We start from the raw sequence: 16,549 nt of genomic DNA on the forward strand, positions 1-16,549 counted from the left end.
TTTATGGGCACACAGTGAAAAGTAGGAAAACTTTTACACATGAAGGTCCTCAGAGGAACTCTGTCAACAGACATTTTATGATTAGAGAAGAATTACAATGAAAGCAAGCACCTTTGTTAGTGGAAGAGGCACCAACATAACTGGGCCAATAAACTGAATGTTTCTTCCTATGTGTGTTTCATTGGACCCAAGGTAAGCTACAACAAAAAAAATGAAAAGTATAGTGTATCAGTCCGTTCTTGCATTGCTATGAAGAAATACCTGAGACTGGGTGATTTATAAAGAACGCAGGTTTATTTGTCCCATGGTTCCGCAGGCTGTACAGGAAGCATACTGACTTCTACTTTTAGAGAGGCCTCAGGAAGTTTCCAATCATGACTGAAGGCAAAGCGGGTGTGAGACATCTCATATGGTGGCAGCAGGAGCAAAGTGGATTAAGTGCTATACACTAATAACCAGATCTCAGGAGAACTCACTCACTATGGCAAGGACAGTACTAAGAAGAATGGTGCTAAGCTATTCATGAGAAACCCACCCCCGTGATCCAGTCACTTCCTATTAGGGCCCACCTCCAACAGTGGGGATCACAATTCAACGTGAGATTTGGGCGTGGACACAGATCCAAACCAAATCATATAGATTAGAAAGAATAGGACAGCTTGAGGTTCAGGGGCATATAAGAAGCCTGGGAGCACGGTATCTACTTCTCCTTTTCCTTCCTTTTAGAAACAAAATCAAACCACAGAAGAACTCTTAAAATTTGAGTAACAAGACAAAAATCACCTTAAAGGGCTAACACACCATTTCTAGATATTAACAATTTGAATATTTCAAACCTCATATTTTCCACAAGGATCTGTTGTAATATGTACCACTCACATATGTATCACTAAGATTTGATTCTAAGATATTCTGATCAAATCTCAGATGGCTGATCAATTCTCTGTAAGTTATTTGCTTTCCTGAAGATATTTCTGTGCCAATGTCTGAAAAGAAAACATAGTAATTACTCACGAGGAAAAGTAAATTCTTAATAAAAGAACTACATAAAATATACCTAAATTTAATATGACAGTAAATTCTGGGCATTTCTTAATTATATTTTTGAATGCTTCTATAAAAAATATAAATTCGAACATAACTTATTGAAACATTTTTGAACAAGAAAATGGTTACATAAAATAAACACGTAACAACATGCAATGTATCAAATTAAAACTACATTTTAAGACAGTTTAAAGCTATTCGTGCCTTTCACTAAAATAGAGTATAGCAAATACTGTGTTCATTTTATAAACAACCAAAGTAAGAGGTTAAAGCAATTTAAAGTGCTCCTACACAATCTGAAAATACGTTTCCAATAATTGAATTCAAGGTTTTTGAGATCATACAAATATGCAATAAGAAAGTTTTAGGATCAAATATAATAAAAGTATAATTTATGCCTATCAAAAACAAAAAGCTTTTAAGGCATTATGATAGTTAAATTTCCTTCAGTGCATTAATCCTCTAATAACAGTTTCAGTCAAGGAAATGTTATGAGGTCAGATCTGAAGTTTTTTTAACTTAGTTTGAAATCATACATATTCTCTTTGAATATAATTTGCTTCGTGTAGCACCTAACTCTCCAGGAACTCAAAACACTTCATAGATTTATATCCTGATCTTAGTTATCTTCATTACTGCTTTTTTGTTTTTTGCAGCGGGATGAAACACTAGTTCGGTGATTTGTACACCAGTAAAACCAGTCTTACCAGTAGGTAAAAAAATGCTGAACAAAAGTTAAACAATCAATGATATCTTACCAACTCTAAAAATTCTATTTCTGTTTGGAGAGCTTCATAAACACTTTCCATGTCATCTTCCTTATAAAGTTCTAATTCTTTTTTAAGTCTATTTTAAAAGAAAATTTCACCTATTAGTTTAATAATAAACTGTAATTTTATTACTGTACAGAGAGGGACAAGCTTATAGCTTCTATAATCAGAATTTCAAGACTAAATAATTTGCATATTTTAATTGTCTATAATTCCATGAAGACTATATAAAATTTTGTGGTAAAAATTTTCATAAAGAAATTAAGGTAGATTGACTAATAGACATTTAATATTTTTGTTGTTGTTGTTTTTTGAGATGGAGTCTCGCTCTGTCATCCACACTGGAGTACAGTGGTGTGACCTCTACTCACTGCAACCTCTGCCTCCTGGGTTCAAGCAATTCTCCTGCCTCAGCCTCCCGAGTAGCTAGGATTACAGGCACCTGCCACCACACTCAGCTAATTTTTGTACTTTTAGTAGAGATGGGGTTTTGCCATGTTGGCTAGGCTAGTCTTGAACTCCTGACCTCAAGTGATCCACCTGCCTGAACCTCCCAAAGTGCTGGGATTACAAGCATGAGCCACCATGCCCAGCTGACATTTAATAATTTTATCATAACTAAAAGAGCAACATGAGCTGGTGGATAGCAAATATATAGTACTATGTCTTAACATCTGTTTGAGTCCTGGCCACTAGCAAACTGAATAAGCTTAGTTGAAACATTTAGCTTCTCTGAACCTCACCTGAAAACTTTTAAGTGTAGGAAAAAAAATGACCCTTGAGCTTTTTTCTTGATGTAAAATTAAACTATAACTTTATAATATACACGCATAATTAAAATATACCTTAATTTGGGAGTGAGAAAGCAACATCTTTCTTTTCCCCAATTAAGTTTCCTTTCTCCAATTAAGTCTTTAATTTTTTGAATATTTTGAATTTTTTAACATGAAAAAGAACATAAATTTTATTAACATGCATTGGGAATCACAAAAGAAAAGGTTGGTTAGAACTGAAGAGGTTAGATTCAGGTTTATTACCCTCTTAATGAAGGAAAGAGGGTTTGGAGTTGGTAAAGTTTACGAGAGACTGTCGTTTGACATGATCAAACCAAAATGGAGTTTCTGGAGCTAGGTGCCACGTGATCTATCTTGAAAATGGGTCAGTTTCCCAAAAAATAGGAGATTCATAGCAAACAATCTAAGGGGCTTGAATCAACATAAGGCAGTCTCCTCTGAATTATGACTGTAAGAAATTAACTTTGAAATGATTCTAGAAAAATCCAATTAAATATTTATACTGATTTTTTGTATGTTTGGTTTTTCTTTTTTATCAGACTTTTAAAGGAACTACACTATATGGAAATATATGGGTGTAGTAATGGACGATAAGGGCTATTTTTATTAAAATCTATTTATGCATACTCATCTTGGTATTGGCTCTGTCTTCAATGGTAACAGTAATTCCTCTCTCCCTGGTATTAAGAGTGTCACCCTTCTCATGCCTTACTTTTAAGCAGATAGAGCCTAAAAGGGTAGATAATTTTTCCTGTATTTATTGAATATCAATTGCCAAGATAATCCTTAAGAAAATGTGGCATAATTTCAGGGTGGTATATTCTGGTCCCTTCAAAGCAGCTCCGATAGGCAATAGAAACAATAAGTTTAAACAAAGAGTCAACAATTGTACTAATATCATACAAGTTTGATGAGTACAAATGTGCTCTGGAAATTTATTGCCAAATCAGCATGGACTTTGAGGAATTTTTTAAAAATTATTTTATGCCTGTATTTAATGTGGAAAATAGTAAAAATAAGTCTTCCATTTTTGCCATTATGACTAACGTTTTTTCCTGAAAAGACAAACATAAAAGCTAGGAGCTGTGATTGAAGAGGTACAAAGCTAGAGGCTGGAATTGGGCAGCTAGGAGGTTAAAGCTGCCCTGAGAGGAGATATGAGGAACATTGCTCTCCCAAACCTAAGCAACTCCTGGGCCGGCAACAAGGTGAGAAATATAGATCGACTTGAACCTTTGCTGAGCCCTGACCCTCAAGGGGAAGCGGAAGGAGTTGTAAGATCAGTGGCATTTCCTGGATACCAGCAGATGCAAAAGAAAAATCTCTATGACTGCACAGTATTCCATGGTGTATATGTGCCACATTTTCTTTATCCAGCCTATCATTGATGGGCATTTGGGTTGGTTCCAAGTCTTTGCTATTGTGAAGAGTGCCGCAATAAACATATGTGTGATGTGTCCTTATAATAGAATTATTTATAATCATTTATAATCCTTTGAGTATATACCCAGTAATGGGATTGCTGGGTCAAATGGTATTTCTAGTTCTAGATCCTTGAGGAATCGCCATACTGTCTTCCACAATGGTTGAACTAATTTACACTCCCACTGACAGTGTAAAAGTGTTCCTATTTCTCCACATCCTCTCCAGCATCTGTTTCCTGACTTTTAATGATCACCATTCTAACTGGTGTGAGATAGTATCCCGTTGTGGTTTTGATTTGCATTTCTGTAATGACCAGTGATAATGAGCTTTTTTTCATATGTTTCTTGGCTGCATAAATGTCTTCTTTTGAGAAGTATCTGTTCATATCCTTGGCCCACTTTTTGATGGGGTTGTTTTTTTCTTCTAAATTTAAGTTCTTTATACATTCTGGATATTAGCCCTTTGTCAGCTGGGATGAGTTCATGTCCTTTGCAGGGACATGGATGAAGCTGGAAACCATCATTCTCAGCACACTAGCACAAGAACAGAAAACCAAACACCACATGTTCTCACCCATAAGTGGGAGGTGAACAATGAGAACACGTGGACACAGGGAGGCGAACATCACACACCAGGGCCTGTCAGGGGTTGGGGGGCTAGGGGAGAGACAGCATTAGGGGAAACACCTAATGTAGATGACGGGTTGATGGATGCAGCAAACCACCATGGCACGTGTATACCTATATAACAAACCTGCATGTTCTGCACATGTACCCCAGAACCTAAAAGTATAATAATAATAAGAAAATATTCTCTAAAGGAAACCTTAACAAATTTAGACCCACAGGCCTCTCATAGATTGAGAACAATGAGTTTGCTGCAAAATTTCATGAAGCACCCAACAAGGAAAGTCATTATAAAGTAAAAGCAGAGACACGAAGCAATAGATTACACCCAGGTTATTCACAAAACTACAGATTATTCACAAAATAAAATGTCCAATGGCTAATAAAAATAGGAAATGGTATTAAATTTCATTCTAAATCCAGGAAATACAAAGAAAAGCATAAGGAAATACCATTAAACATTGACCAGAATAACTAAAATGAAAGATAGACAATATCAGGTGTTGATAAGGATATGAAGAAACTACAACTTCCAGACCAGTAGCACAGGATATTGCTTTCCATTCTTTTTTTAACCTATCTACATCTTTATATTTAAAGTGGGTTTCTTGTGGAAACCATATATTTGTGTCTTACTCTTTTATCTAATGTAATAATCTTTTACTTGGTATATTTAGACCATTTTCATTTACTATAGTTATTCATATGGCTGAATTTAAAATATAAGATTTTTCTAATCATTTTCTATTTGTTCTATCTGTGCTTTGCTCTTTTCATTCCCTCTCTTTCTACCTGCTTTTGGATTTTTTTAATAATTGCATTTTATCTCCTCTATTGACTTATTATTTATACTTACTGTAGTCCCCCTTTATCCATGGGGGCTACATGCTCCAATACTCTCAGTGGACACCTGAAACTGTAGACAGTACTGAACCCTCTATATGCTATGATTTTGCCTATACATATATACCTACGATAAACTGTAATTTATAAATTAGGCACAGAAAGGGATTATTAACAATACCTAATAATAAAATAGAACAATTATGACAATATACTGTACTAAAAGCTATATGAATGTAGTCTCTTTCTCTCAAGATATCTTATTGCACTGTAGATCTTAGCAACCTCAGCATACAGTTTTTTTCCTTTCCTTATTAAGTCAAAAACTTTCATCTTTTCACTTACAGGAAGCACTTTACACCTTCTTTTGGGCATATATGCATTGCCAGCATCACTACTCCCGTGATTTGGGCCCATCATTAAGTGCAATAAGGGTTACCACAAAGACTGTGATTGCACAACAGTCTATATGATAACTCAGATGGCTACGAAGTGACTAGCATGCAGGTAGCATATACAGTGCAGATACACTGGACAAAGGCATGATTTACGTCCAGGGCAGAATGGAGCAGAACTGCACAGGAGTTCATCATGCTACTCAGAATGGTGTGCAATTTAGAATTGTTTATTTATGAAATTTTTCATTTAATATTTTGGAACCATGGGTGAATGTGCATAACTGGAAAAAAAGAAACTGGAAATAAGGGGGGACTACTGTATTTTTTAAAAGTTGTAATGCTTGCATTTGGGTTAACACACATCTTCACTTTATTGCTGTATACTTTCAAATAGTGTAACACTGCTTTACTTGGCCGGACCACAGTGGCTCATGCCTGTAATATCAGGACTTTGGGAGGCCAAGGTGGGCAGATCACTTGAAGCCAGGAGTTCAAGACTGACCTGGCCAACATGGGGAGAACCCGTCTCTACTAAAAATTCAAAAATTAGCCGGGTGTGGTGGCACACGCCTGTAATCCCAGCTACTAAGGTGGCTGAGGCATGAAAAGAGCTTGAACCCCACAGGCAGAGGTTGCAGTGAGCCAAGGTCGGGCCACTGCACTCCAGTCTGGGCGACAAAGAGAGACTCTGCCTCAAAAAAATAAAAATAAAATAACACTTGCTACACTTACAGGATAAGAAACTTAAAACAGTTTATTTCCAATTTCTCCCTCCCATTTTTTGTTCGGTCACCATCACACATTTTTCTTTTTACATATGCTATAAACCTAAAATATATTCCTTTTTGCTTTTATCATTTATTTGTTACATCAATTAAAAGTGAAAAAGGGGCCTTTATATTTACCTTTTCATTTTCAATTTTATATTTATCTTCATTATCTTTAATTAATTAATTTATTTTTAAGTAGAGATGGGGTCTCTCTATGTTGCCTAGGGTGTTCTCAAACTCCGGAGCTCGAACTCCTGAGCTCAAGCTATCTGCCCACTTCAGCCTCTCAAAGTACAGGGATGAGAGGTGTGAGCCACCATGCCCGGCCTATTTGAACCATTTCTGAAGTTTTATTATTTCTTTGCATAGCTCCAAATTTCTATCTGGTATAGTCCTTCTTTCTGAAAAACTTACACAGCCCTTTTTTGTAATGTAGTCCGTTGGCAAGAAATTCAATCAACTTGAGTTTGTCTAAAAATATCTGTATTTGCCTCCATTTGTGAAGGAGATTTCACTGACAATTCTGAACTGGCAGCTCTTACTTTCACTCTTTAGGATGTCATTCCCTTATCTTTTGGTTTGCATGATTTCTGATGAGAAGTCTTCTATATTTATTATCTTCATTCCTTTGTATATATAATGTGTCTTTTTGTCTTTTCTCCTTCTGCCTTCCTTCCAGATTTTCTCTTTATCTTTGTTTTTCAGAGGTTCGAATGTGATGTGTATAGCTGTTTGCCTTTTTTCTTTAATGCTGCTTGGGGCTCTCTGAGCTTCTTGTATCTGTGCTCTAAAGTATTTCATTATTTTTGTAGAATTCTCTAACATTATTTCTGATATATGAAACAACATAATCTCAAATACATTATGCTAAACCTAAAAAGCCAGACTGAAGAGGATACATAGCATATTATTCCATTTGTATGACATATTGGAAAAAGCAAAACTAGGAAAACAGATCAGGGGCTGGGGCTGGAACGCAGGCACTGAGTATAAATAGGCAGAAGGGTACATTCTGGGGTCATCAAAGTATTCTATATCTTGATTACAGTGGTGGCTACATAACTGAATATTTTTGCCAATTCACTGTATACTAAAAGGTAAATTTACTGTATGTAAGTTTTTAAAAAGGCAATGACAGAAGTCAAAGTTCTTATAAAATAACAATTAAATTTTTTAATTTAAAATTTTTTAATTAAAAATTTTTAAGTTTCCAAAAGGAAAAATAATGTAAAAAAGACCTCTCAATACGAAAACCAAATAAAACCACCTATAAGTTATGTATACAAGCTAAGAAGGAAATAGAGGATTTTGCAAAACTTGAAATTACATGTAAGTAGGGAAATAAACATCCAACTTCAGCTCTGAAGCCTACACCAACGCAGAAAGAGTTAAGTAACAATTCAATGGTAGAGAGAAGAACCGAAAAAGGGTGCCTAAGGGTGATGAAATACAGATTAAATGACCTTCAGAAAGTGAAAGTCCTTCCCCGTGTGGGGAAACACTGAGAAAAGGTCGGAGGCCTCACAGTTGAAAGTAATGGCTTCTGCAGGGCGGAAGAAGTTTGTTTCAATCAATGGCTCTCTTATCTTTTGGGGAGAGACAATTGTGGTGTTTTGTGGTTTAATGATGTTCTTTTTGTCTTTCCAGTGCTTTTCGTTTCCATTTCTTGATTCCTCCTTGTCTTTAAATGTCACAGCCCCTGCAAATTTGTCTATTTCTCACCCAATAACCATATCTGAAATGAAGAAAGTTTTTGTTCTGTTTTGCTGATGAAGTTTTTTAAAAACGGTATTATGAACAAAAAGTAAAACTACTTTGAGACACCAGATAATCCAAAAACTATATAAATTGATCTAAAATATAAAGATACAAGGAAAACAGTGAATTTCTTTTCCTGAAGCATGCATAACATTGATACCAAACTTGATCAAGTTAGTGAATACATATACACACACATGCACATGTCTATGAATACTAATGCAAAAATTATAAATAAAATATTAGTAAAAAGAATCCAATACCACATTAAGTAAATAATATACTGAGATCTATTAGGATTTCTTCCAGGAATTAATGTATGGTTAAATATTAGAAATTCATTAACATAATAGGCCATATTAATATTTCCAAGGGAAAAATAATATGATTATCTTCAGAGGTGCTGAAAGGGTGTTTAAAATATTAAAACTTATCCCTGATAAAAAAAACTTTCAATAAAATTAGAATTAATAGATATGTTTTTACCCAATAAAAAAATACATATGTCAATCCCAAAGTAAGCATCTTATTGCTGGGGAAACACTAGAGTCAATCTCTTTAAGGTCAGGAATAAGGATGCCCATTACCTTTATTACTTTTTAGTATTAAGTTGGAAGAACTGGCCATTAAAATTAGCCTAGAGAAAATAATTAGAGGCACAACAGTTTGAGAGACAAAATAAAGTTATTTTAATTTTCAGGTAATATGACAATATAACTGAAAACTCAAAAATATCAATGAAAGAAAGCAATTCAAATAAAATAATTTAGTAAGGTGACAAGATATAAAATTAGCATACAAACATAGCCTTAATTTTCATCAATAATAACTAACATGACTTTTTGTTTCATAGGACATCATAAAAATGTTAATTATTTCTACATTATATCAGACCGAATATGATCCTGATAAAAATACAAATTTTTTCCTTAGTGCTAGGCAAATTGATCCTAAAGTTTATATGGAAAAAATAAACATTCAAGTAAGGTTCTTTAACATTTTTCTTTTTAGAAAAGCCCTGAGAAAGAAAAAACAAAAAGGAGTGACTAGCCCCACCAACCACTAAATTCTACTATTTATCTTTTATAATTAAAACAGTGCAATACTGGCATATAAATAGAACAGTGGGATATAGTAGAAGGCAGACAGAGTCAAGTATAAATGGAAATATAGTAGATAATAGAGGTGACACCTCAAACCACTGGGAAAAAGAGATAGACTTTTCATTAAATTGGGTTGAGAAAACTGGATAGTCATTTGCAAATGGATGTAAATGGATTGCCAAAGCTAAAATTGGATCTACATTACACAGCATATATAAGAATACCCTAGAAACGGATCAAAGATTTAAATGTAAAAAATGAAACCATAGAAGGTCAAAGTGAAAGCATCAATAAATTATTTGATAAACTGGGTGTAGGTAAAGATTTTTAAACTATGGCTCAAAACACAAATGCAATAAAAGAAAAGAGTATTAAATTCAATTATGTTTAAAAGGTTGTGTAGCAAAAACCACCATAAGTAAAGTTCAAAGATAAATGACAAGCCATAAGAAAATATTTGCCACATATGTCACAGATAAAGGACTAACCTCCATAATATATAAATAAATTTTCTAATCAGGGACAAAAAAAGGCCAAAAGCCTGATAGAAAAATGGGAAAAAATCATACAGAGGTAGTTAAAAAAATTTTTACAAATAGTCCTTAAAGGCATAAAGAGACACTCAAATTCACTCATAATAAAGAGCTGCAAATATACTACATGGGAATATTGTTTCTCATCTATCACACTGGCAAAACTTCAAAAACTTGACAACAAACGCTTTCGGCAAGATTATGGGAAAAAATTGTGCTCAAACATTGCTAGAGGAAATTCAAATGGTAAGACCTCAATGGAGGAGAATGTGGCAAGATCCAACAAAACTACATTTGCATTTTCCCTTTGACACTGCCACTCCATATCCAGTAAGATGCTGTATAAATATAAAACAACATATACACAAGATTATTTATTGCAGCATTATTTGTAATCACAAAATATTGGAAACAATGTGTCTGGTTGCATAAACTGTAGTACATCTATTACAATGAAGTATTATATAGCTATAAAAGTGAAGATAATCTCTTTTAACTATTATAAATGAATTACAGGATATATTGTTAAATAAAAAACAGAAAGATACAAAAGACTATATACAATGTGTTGACGTTTGTGAAAGAGAAAGGGATATGAGAATATATTATTAAATATCGGTTTATTTTTGGAAAAAGAAACACAGGAAGGATGAATCAAAAACTAGCAAAAACGGTAACCTACAGCAGTGAGTGAAAATGCAGCAGGATAGAGAATGGAATGAAACGTCTCTGGACGTATCTCTTTATATACTTTTGCTCTTGAATTATGCTGATGTTTTACTTATTTATCAAATAAAAATCAATAAAGCTGAGAAAAAGAGCCCTAAAGTTAGATGAAAAGAACACTTGAGTTAAACACAAATAGAAAAGCATAAACCTAACTGCATTTCAAATTTGTAATCACAGGAAAAAATAAAAAAGAATTAAAGTGATTTTTTGAACACAATAGTCTATACACCCTCAGTGGGATGTGTAGTAAGGCACTAAGAATTACAGAGGAATCTCGTATTTTATTTAGTAGGCTTGTTGTTAGTGGGGGTACATGGCTAGTAATTCTAAAATTATTTTGTGATATTTGTAGGAGTCAGGATATTAATAATTACATTGATATAATTGAGAACCAGAGTTTTAACTAGAAAGAAGATACACACACAGAATGGAGGGAGGAGAAGAAAAATCAGTCATTGTGGATTTGAGTTGGGGGAGACTGTGTAAATTTACCATTTAAAAATGGTAATTTTAGTTGTGTCCACTTAAATTGCTTAGAAGCAATGACATCCAGTAGCAATGAGCACATCTAGTACGGTGGTCTGAGTTTCTAAATACTATTCCCAACTCAAAGATAATAGGGCTTCTTGACAAAAATAATTGGTTCCAGGATTGAGGGAGGTCTGTATAAGAAGAGCCTGGAACCCCTTCTTGCACCAGAAAGAAAGTGGTTTTTAAAAAATCACGCAGAAATCAATTTCAGAGGGATTGCCTCTGGCCAAACTTGGGACAATTGGGGTATCAAAAATAATAATAACAGTAATGTTACAGTTACACATGTAACTTTAAAAGGTGCATGAGTACATAATTTTTTTAAAAGGAGAAATAAAAAGGGTGGGGGAAGGAGGGGAAAAGGAAACCTCTTTTTAAAAGAATTTTACCAATAAATAAATAAATAAAGAATGCCATGAGTAGAAATTACCATTTTGCAGTCACCATTGTAATAACTGATTCAAGGAGGAATCATTAGTGGATAATAAATGATAGAGAGAAGGGTTATTGGAGAAAGGATATGTACAAGGTATCAAAGGGTCATCCTATATATTACTTAGCACTACCAATGGAAAAATAGTGCTTTCTCACCAGAGAAATCTGGCAGACACAATCTCAACTAAGGGATCAAACTTAGCATTACCAAAAATGAAACTAGCTGACATTATGTGCCTCCTGATATAATGCTCTGAAAAAGACACAATATCACTTACATGATATTCTTGCCAAAAAAATTTAACTTGCATATAATCTCAAAGGAACAAATAAGTAAAAATTGAAGAACACTGTATAGAACAACCAGCCTTGACACCTCAGAAAAAGTGTCAATTTAATGAAAGGAGAGGAATTGTTCTTGAATAAAAGAGCTTAGAAGAAAACATAATTTGTAATCCTCAATTGGTTCCCAGGTATAAGAAGGAGAGAGAGAGGAGGAAGGGAAAGAAGACAAGAAAGAGACAGAAAAGAAGTGAAAAAGAAAGAAGAAAAGTAACTACAATGAACACTATTAAGATAACAGAGGAAATACTAATATAGACTATTAGGTAACAGTACTGTACCAATGTTAAATTTCCTGTTTGTTAATTTTCTAATTTTTTTTTTTTTTGAGACAGAATCTCGCTCTGTCGCCCAGGCAGCAAGCTCCACTTTCTGGGTTCACACCATTCTCCTGCCTCAGCCTCCCCAGTAGCTGGGACTACAGACGCCTGCCACCACACCCAGCTAATTTTTTTGTATTTTTAGTAGAGATGGGGTTTCACTGTGTTAACCAGGATGGTCTCGATCTCCTGACCTCATGATCCACCTGTCTCGGCCTCCCAAACTGCTGGGATTATGGGCATGAGCCACCATGCCCAGCCTCTAACTTTGTTTTTAATTGACATAATAATTGCACATATTTTTGGGATACAGTATGATGTTTTGATACATGTATACAATGTAAAACAGTCAAATCAGGGTATTTTGCATATCCCCATCACCTCATACATTTATCATTACTTTATCATGAGAACATTCAAAATCCTCTCTTGTGGCTATTTTGAAATATACAATAGAATATTGTTAACCAAGAAACAAAAATGCTAACTATAAAAAATGATTAAAAATGTCAACCACAGCGAAAGTAGGAACTCTTCAACTAGAACAGCCTAAAGCAAACAACAAAACCCCATCAACTTGGAGAAGACATTTTTAATTCGTTACCAGGCAAAATTCACAACTATTGAAAGACCAAATATTTAAAACTTCTGGAAATTAATAGGAAAAAGACAAGTTACTCAAACAATCTAGTAGAGAAATGAGTTACTTTCCAGAAAAAAAGATGCATGGGTCATAAACAAACACAAAAGATGCTCGATCACATACGTAGTCAGGGCAAGGCCATTAGAGACCATGAAATACCATCTTATGTCCACAAGATTGGCAAAAACTAAAAAGTCTTTAAAAAGCATTGACAAGCGAGGAGATCAACAGGAAATTTCATAATGTGCTAATGAAAATATAAACTGGCTTAATCACACTCGAAAATAGTCTGTCATCATCTCGTGAAGTTCAACATTCACATGCCCTACACTCAGCAATTCCAACAGGCATCTATCCTGGAACAACTCTTGCATATGTGCACCAGCATGTACACAGCAGCATGTACACAGCTCTGGGCACACATCTACACTCACCAACGTGGGTAAATCTTAGAAAAAACATTGAATAAAATACAAGTCCCAGATAGTATAATTTTTACACAACTCAAAAACAAATAAAAATAACCAATAGATTGTGCATGTATATACAGATGATAAATGCACGCTGTAAACTATAGTTATATAATAAAGAAAAGTATACATAGACAATAATTCAAATTATATAATGAATCACATTATAGAACGACATGCACAAGAAAATGAAATACAATATAGGACATCAACTATATCTGGGGTAATGAAGGGAGTATGGGATAAAGGAGAAGCCATAGCTAATGCAAGTTATTGGTAATATTCTAGTTTATTTCACGGACGATCATTTTTAGCTCATATTTAGCTCATATTTAGTTCACAGGCGCTCATTATATTAGTATACTTTAGAAATTACATATAGTTTACATATATTATTTTGAGGACCACTGGGGAATAAAAACATAATATTTATAATAAGTGTGGATGGTGAAATACCCTATTCAGTCATAATTGCTAAACAACAGGAATATATTGTGAGAAATGCATAGTTGGTGATTTTGTCATTGTATAAACATCATAGAGTGAACTTACACAAACCTAGATTGGATAGCACACCAGACACCTAGGCTATAGGGTATAGCTTATGCTCATAGGTTACAAACCTGTACCACATGTTACTGTACTGAATACTGTAGGCAACTGGAACACAATGGCAAGTATATGTGTATCTAAACATAGAAAAGGTGGAATAAAAAGTGCAGTCTTATAATCTTATGGGACCACTGTTAGATGTGTGATATGCTGCTGACTGAAATATCACTATGCAGCACATATGTATATTGAAGTTCATTGTGTTCTGTCTGAACTTTTAGGAATTTAATAGTAAATGAGAAATCTAAAGGAATGCTTAATAAGGAAAGATAACAAGTAACTAATTTTAAGCATCAGATATTTACACATGTATAAAAACCCTTGTAATAAATATTTTTAAAGAGTAAGTGGAAAATTAAATGGAGAGTTACAATACACTATGGATGCTGCTATTGAAATGTACATAAACCTTCATTTTAATAAATTTATTTTTCAAATAAAATGGTAGAGATATTCCCACCATTCCATCAACACGTGCTCATCCACCTCTTCAGTTCAAATGGACTACAGGTTCTGTGTGACTTCTCATGCCTATCAGAATTAGGTGGTGACCACTCACCCATTTAGTTAACTAAAAATAAGAATGAGAGACTGCTGAAATTAAGGAGGGCATTCAGAGCAAATTATAGGAAGTATTTCCCGATTTAGCATATAATCAAGCTGTAGAATTTAGATCTGCACTTAAAGAAAAGATTGCTGTTGCTAGCTTCAAAAGAGGCCAGATGATAATAGCATGAATATTAATACATTTGCAGCTAGCCAAAGCAATATAATGGTAAGTAGATCTCACGCTTCAGTGCATAGACTGATTGCCTACAGGAGTCAAGAAGGACTTCCCTCACTCACCGAACTAAGGGCACTTTGCGCTGGTTATTGTCACCTTTCTCTGAGTCATCAAATAATGACCATGATAGGCCAACGTTGCTAATTAGTTTAGAAAAACTTGTGTTCCATGTATTTTTATAATTTCCTGCATGATTATAATTTTTTTTCAGTTACCTCTCAGAGATATAGAAAACCCTTAACAACATACTCATTTTAGCTACAGAATTGTACACACTACTATTTAAAGTAGAAAGGACAGATTTTACCCAAAGTCCTAGTGCTCAAATGCAATACTGTTAAAATTTACGTATATTTCATTGCAGTCTCTAGTTTTCATAGAAGTGATTATACAATTTTGCTTCCTAGTTTTGCTTTTGTGTGTGTGTATTTGTGTATGTGCTCAATGCTATTCTATAGATTTCCCCCAGTTAAATATTAATTGCATACCAATTAATACTATTTAAGATAAATATGTAGTAATCCCAGTGGTTACACCATTAATTAACAATAATCATTTCTTGTAGGAGGGCATTTCAGTTGTTCCTTTTTTTTTTTTTTTTTTTACCATAAATAACATCACTATGAACACCTTTGTGAGCATAAAGCTTCTTCTGTACTTAGCATTGTCTTCCTTAGAATAGAGCTCACAAAAGGAATCATTGGGTCAAATGGCATAAGCATTTTAAGATGCTTATAATAATTTGTATGTATTAAATTTCATTCCAAATACATCTAAGCATGTATACTGCTACCAGCCATGTATAAGTCATCTCTGTAGCACACACTTGCCAGTTTTGATTATGATCATTTGGTCTTTCAAAAACTGACAGAATAAATAATATTTAGTGGTTTTAATTTGCATTTCATTAATCATATAGCTCAATTACATTGTCTTACTCATTTTGGTATCCCCAGCAACTAGCATATTGTACGGTACAAAGTAGGTGTTGAATGCATGTTTGATAAATGCATGGATAAAGAACCATTACTTTAACGTTTTCTAATGGATTTTTATCAGTTGATTTTTTTAACAAGCTGTTATCCTTTATCATAATGACTATAATTTTATTTCAGTTTACCATTTAATCTTGATGACTTTTATTGACACATGAAACTTTAAATCTTTTATTATTATTATTATTATTATTGAGACCGAATCTTGCTCCTGTCGCCCAGGCTGGAGTGCAAAGGCGTGATCTCTCCTCATTGCAACCTCCGCCTCCTGGGTTCAAGAGATTCTCCTGCCTCAGTCTCCTGAGTAGCTGGGATTACAGGTGTCCGCCCCCAGCTAATTTTTTTTTTTTTCTTTTGAGACAGAGTCTCGCTCTGTTGCCCAGGTGGGAGTGCAGTGGCACCATCTTGGCTCACTGCGAACTCTGCCTCCCGGGTTCTCGCCATTCTCCTGCCTCAGCCTCCCGAGTACGTGGGACTACAGGTGCCCACCACCACGCCCGGCTAATTTTTTGTATTTTTAGTAGAGACGGAGTTTCACTGTGTTAGCCCGGATGGTTTCGATCTCCTGACCTCGTGATCCGCCTGCCTCGGCCTCCCAAGTGCTGGGATTACAGGTGTGAG

At 34.5% G+C, this 16,549-nt stretch overlaps 1 protein-coding gene across 1 annotated transcript in view; it reads right to left on the reverse strand.

Annotated features, from left to right (window-relative positions):
- Positions 1-274: 274 nt before the first annotated feature.
- Positions 275-16,549, reverse strand: part of CCDC172 (coiled-coil domain containing 172) — a 55,632-nt gene continuing 39,357 nt past the window's right edge. Inside the window, exons 8-9 of the mRNA XM_012001133.1 lie at positions 1,806-1,893; positions 275-986 (exon numbers count right to left, since the gene is read on the reverse strand). Of these exons, the coding sequence (XP_011856523.1) occupies positions 951-986; positions 1,806-1,893 (124 nt within the window). The 3' untranslated portion in view covers positions 275-950. The remainder of the gene's footprint in view (positions 987-1,805; positions 1,894-16,549) is intronic.

Source organism: Mandrillus leucophaeus, unplaced genomic scaffold (genome assembly GCF_000951045.1).
Source record: "Mandrillus leucophaeus isolate KB7577 unplaced genomic scaffold, Mleu.le_1.0 Scaffold65, whole genome shotgun sequence".
Classification (NCBI taxonomy): domain Eukaryota; kingdom Metazoa; phylum Chordata; class Mammalia; order Primates; family Cercopithecidae; genus Mandrillus; species Mandrillus leucophaeus.